The sequence below is a fragment of the Lonchura striata genome, chromosome 35 (genome assembly GCF_050655825.1).
Source record: "Lonchura striata isolate lonStrDom1 chromosome 35, ASM5065582v1, whole genome shotgun sequence".
Lineage (NCBI taxonomy): Eukaryota > Metazoa > Chordata > Aves > Passeriformes > Estrildidae > Lonchura > Lonchura striata.
This window is the reverse complement of record NC_140737.1, coordinates 4024904-4029646: the sequence shown is the minus strand read 5'-3', so window position 1 is coordinate 4029646 and position 4743 is coordinate 4024904. Positions and strand designations below refer to the sequence as shown.

Genomic DNA, 4743 nt, shown 5'->3' with positions numbered 1-4743 from the left:
CCCGGAGCGGTGTCCTGGCGGGCCCTGCTGTGCCCCGAGCCCTGCGAGGCTTTGGCCCCGCTGGCCCACGGCAGCCCGGCCCCGCAGTGCCGAGCCCTGGCCGTGCGGGCTGCGCTGCCCAGGGCACGAGGAATTGGCCGCACGGCCGTGCCGGGGGCTCGTGGGCAGCGGCTCCAGGAGCCGCGGCAGCCCGGGGAGCAGGGGTGTCCCTCAGGGCTGTGCCCGGGCCCCGGGGCTCGGCCCTGCCCGCAGCAGCGGCACCCGGGGGCAGCGAGCGCGGCCTCGGCGGCCGGGCAGGGCACGGGCAGCCGAGCGGGGCAGGGGCAGCCCCGAGGCCGGGGCCGTGCCCGGGCACCGGGCCGAGCTGGAGAAGCGGCACCGCCAGAGCCTCCTGCGCTGCCGCGGGGCCGGGGCCCGGCCGCTGCCCCCGGTCCGGGGCAGGGCCCGAGGCAGCGGCTCCTGCGGCTCTCCCCGAGCCCCTGCGGCGCCACGGGCACAGCGGCCGGGCCGGGGCTCGCTCCCTGCTGCCGGCCGGGCGCTGCCGAGGGCTCCCCGCCCGCCGGGGCCGGGGCCAGGCGCTGAGGGAGCGGCGCCGCCATCGCTGCCGCCCTCAGGGGCTCTGAGGGGAGCGCGGCTCCCGCCAGCCCCGCTCCGCCCGCACGGGCAGCGCAAACCTGGAGCACAAAGACACACGGCGCTGCCATTGTGTCCGTGCCCTTCCAATGCACCCGCACAGCGGCCCCGGGGCTGCGCTCGGCCGCGGCAGCAGCGCTCCAGGCCCGAGCTCTGTGGGATGTGACACTAAACCCACAGGCTTTAGTCTTCTTGGGAGAGACAAATTAATGTTTCGGTCTCCTTGGGATAGAAAACCGCTTTTGATTTAACTATTCTGTCGTACAGTGGTGTGAAAAAAATCATAAACACTAAACTGGCATAATTAGAGGTCCCTGTGGGTCAAAAGTCATAAACAAATAGTTAGCAACATCTCTACTAACAAAAGATTCAATAAAAGAAAAAGCTAGGCTATCAAAAATTTTCAGAGTCTTGTCACCTGTTGCTCTTGTCTTTTACCATGTTTAAATTTGTTTCCTGTGATCTTTTTTATTTTGGGCACAATGAAGCAAAACTGAGCAGCATCAGGGAAAAACCCCTAGCTGGGTCCAAGGCTTCAGAATGGTTGTGGAACTCCCGGAGGACTCGCACGCTTCAGCCGTGCACAAAAGCTCCTCTCCTTTCCGAGGCTGCACGGCAGCACACGGGGAGTAAAATCAGAGCTCCTCCTGATTTCCTACACTTGCCCTCCGTCATTTATCCAGCACCTTCTCCAAGTGCAGGGAGTGAGAGGAGACAGATCACGTGTGGTTCTGGATAATCTGTTTTCTTGTTGCTTCTCTTTGGACTGCCACTTGTTGCTTTTGAGGGCTCCTCGCTGCTGTCCCCCATCCCTCCTTGGCCCGCCGGGACCCGCCGGCTAGCTGTCCCCTCCAGGGCCGGGGTTTTCCGCGGTCCCACTGCCCTGGGCTTACCAGGCAGCATCTGGGTTAGCACGGTCTAAGCTGCGGCATTGCCTCAGTCGCCGCTAGGATTCGAGATAAAGAGACCAAGAGAGACCAATGGTATGCTTGTCCAGAGAGATTATATTGCCTGAACGGTAGCAGGGACCAAAGGCCCCGGGCTATTGCCCAGATACAGTTTTATGCAGCAAAATTAAGAGATAAGGTCTAAACAATAGAGACAGTGTCCAGCTAAGGCACATCAGAACCACCCCAGGGGCCAGGTCCAATGGGAACTGCTCAGGGGTGGGGAGAAGGGGGTTTACAGAGGAATGCTGAAGCGGGACTTTCCCGAGACAGTGGAGCATACATAAATGTATCTTTTCCCTCAGTTTACCATTCCCAAAGCCTTTCTAAAACAATGGGGCATACATGAATGTATCCTTTTCCTCAGTTTACCATTCCCAAGGCCTTTCCAAAACCTTCCTCCATGCTACCATGCCAGCATGATAGCTACAATTCCCCCTTCTTTACTTATTAAGAAGAACAGTGCCTTGGGAGAAAGTAAAACTGTGGCTCTTAAACTGCAGTGTCTTTCTGCTTGTCGTCTTCCCACCAATCGCTTTCCGTGTTGGCAGCAGCGATGAAAACTGGTGCAGAAGCCTTCAGCTTCGAGGTGATGACCTTGGAGATGATTCGCTTCAGAATCCCGAATGCTAACAGAACTAAAAACAATGCAACTAGAAAGTAAAGGATGTCTTTTAAAAGAATCACTTCCCATCCAGAAAGATCCCAATCTTTGAACAGATTTTTAAACCAATCCTCATTTTCTTGCTTCACACTCCCAATGAGGCTTCTCATTTCCTGAATGGATGAGTGGACACTCTGACCTTTAGATGACAGATCAAAACAACACAACCCATCAAATTCTTTACATCCATGACCATGTGCCAACAGCAGGAAATCAATAGCTGCCCTATTTTGGAGGGTAGCATTTCTGGTTATTTCCTCGTCTTCCAGGAGGTCACTCAGGGCCACTGATGTTAAATTTGCCTGCTTGGTCACCCAGCATTCTAGATTGCCTAATTCACTCAATGCTTTGGCTGCCGCAACCCATGGTAAAAACCCAGATACGGCAACTCTTTTGGATTTTGCCCAATGGTAAATTTCTGCATCACAATGTTCATCAAATTGACTCGCACTCCGCTTAGTAATTTTTTTCTCACCTTTTGCTTGCCCAATTGGAATTTGGGTCATGTTGGGGGGAGCAAGGGTCAGATGCCCAAAAGTGCATGGACCTCCAATAAGACGAGAGGGGATTCCTGGGTATGCTCTGTCCCCACAGATAAGAAACATTCCCTTGTCCAGCTTGCGTGGACGGAAATCAGTGGTGGATGCAAATTTCAGCTTATAGACAGCTGTGCACCATTGACCTGCTCTGAATTCTACCTTGTACTGTTTGACATGCTCATATAATTTTACTTCTTTGGTTGGGGAAAAATCAAATTGAATGCAAAATTCAGCTTTTGCAGAGCCTAGGAGTTCTAATTCCTGGGGCTCTCCCTTGGCAGTGGGCAAATGTGAGACCCATCCTTGCCACAAAATGAGGGGGTTTCGCACTGGTGCTTTAATTTGTCCTGCACCTTTAGGTATTTTATTTTCGTTCACCTGGTTTTGCAAATGGACCAGATCAATTGGAAACTCATCCTCCTTACTTGGCACCCCTATTAAACATGTGGACATTGGATTTTCTGCTGAGGCAGTGGACAAACACATATGATCTTGTTGCAAGGCTTGGGCTAGCCTGACCCATACATTTTTCTTGGGCTGTGGAACAATCCATGCATCCACTGTGGAAGGGTAGATGGCCATTCCCTGGAACCAAACGATGAGCAGGAATGTGGAAATTGACATTCTGCTAGTCTGAAAGAAAGATAAAATCATACAACAAAGTGAACTAACTCTGAAAAAGATACAATTTGCTCTGCCAGTATAAAGGAAAAAGATTCCCCACACTCCCACTTTCCCCCCTTGTTGAGGAGGCCCTGCAGACCCAGGAGTCCTAGGGGTTGCTGCTGCTGAAGCAACCACCCTTTCCCGTGGCTTTATCACTGAGTCCTCTGTCATCAGCACAGCTTTCCTGGTGCACTCCTCCATGAGCTGATCAAGTGTGGGGGGAGGCGATGATGGAAGGGCCAGGATGACTCGCTGACAGGCTTCATTTGCATTTGCGGTGACAAGTTCTAATGTAAGTTGGTCTTGGAGCTCTGGATTTTGCACCCTCTTTTCCACAGAGGCTCGCACTCGATCCACAAAATCCATGAATGGTTCTGCAACAGACTGCTTCAAAGCGGTATAAGAAACAACAGGTTCTTTAGAAGGCATGTTAAAAAATGCACTTTCTGCTGCATCCCTGGACAGGTCCAACACTGCTCTGGGGATGCCTGCGGCTTGCTTTTCAGCTTGGCTCCAATCACCCTCACCCACTAGATGTTCTAAAGTGATTTCCTCATCCTCTATATCTGTGGAATGGCTTGGACTTTGCAAAATCTCTGGGAGGAGATGTCCTGCAATCCTTTTCCAGGTTCTTTCCCACAATCTAAACTCAGACTGAGGGAGCAAGCAACTGAAAAGACGTTTCAAGTCAGCAGGGACATATGTTTTGAAGCTTAGAGTAGCTTTTAAAATGCTCTTTAAAAAATCACTTCTTTCCCCAAACTCACGCTTTGTTTTGCAAAGTTCCCTAATACTATCATATGAAAGGGGCACCCATTTGGCGTTCTGTCCCCTGGCATTATAGATCACAGGGGCCAGGAACGCAGGGTCGGTGTCACTGACCGCTTCCCGGTTCCTCGTGCTGACAGTCTCGGCGCTGCCGTTGTCAGGGAGACTGGGAGAGAGAGAGAGAGGGAGAGGGGCCGGCTTGTGTGGGAGTGGCCGCAGCCGGCGGGGCCGTGTGGAGCGGGGCAGGGACAGGGGGTGGTGATGCTACTGCGAGAGAAGGAGCTGAGGGCTGGAATGTGGGCTGGAATGTGGGTTGAGCCGGGGGCTGAATCGCCACAAGGGAGGAGGCGTTGGGATCGGGGACGGGTGAAGGGAGGGGTGCGAAGTCTGGCAGAGGGAGCACAGGGAACACTGCGTGGCCGCCTCCATCTTTTGGTGGCTGCACGAGGGGGATGGTGGGTGCAAAGCATGGATTTTCAGCTGCAGGAGCAAAAGCAGGAGATGGAGAAGAATTAAGAACTAAATC

The 4743-nt window shown here is 53.5% G+C and overlaps 1 protein-coding gene across 1 annotated transcript; it reads right to left on the bottom strand.

The window, feature by feature from the left end:
* Positions 1-739: 739 nt before the first annotated feature.
* LOC146764281 (uncharacterized) lies at positions 740-4276 on the bottom strand. The gene has a single exon (XM_085565249.1). It carries the CDS (start codon positions 3876-3878, stop codon positions 2073-2075), a length of 1806 nt encoding a protein of 601 aa, XP_085421375.1. The 5' UTR covers positions 3879-4276; the 3' UTR covers positions 740-2072.
* Between the last annotated feature and the right edge of the window lie 467 nt (positions 4277-4743).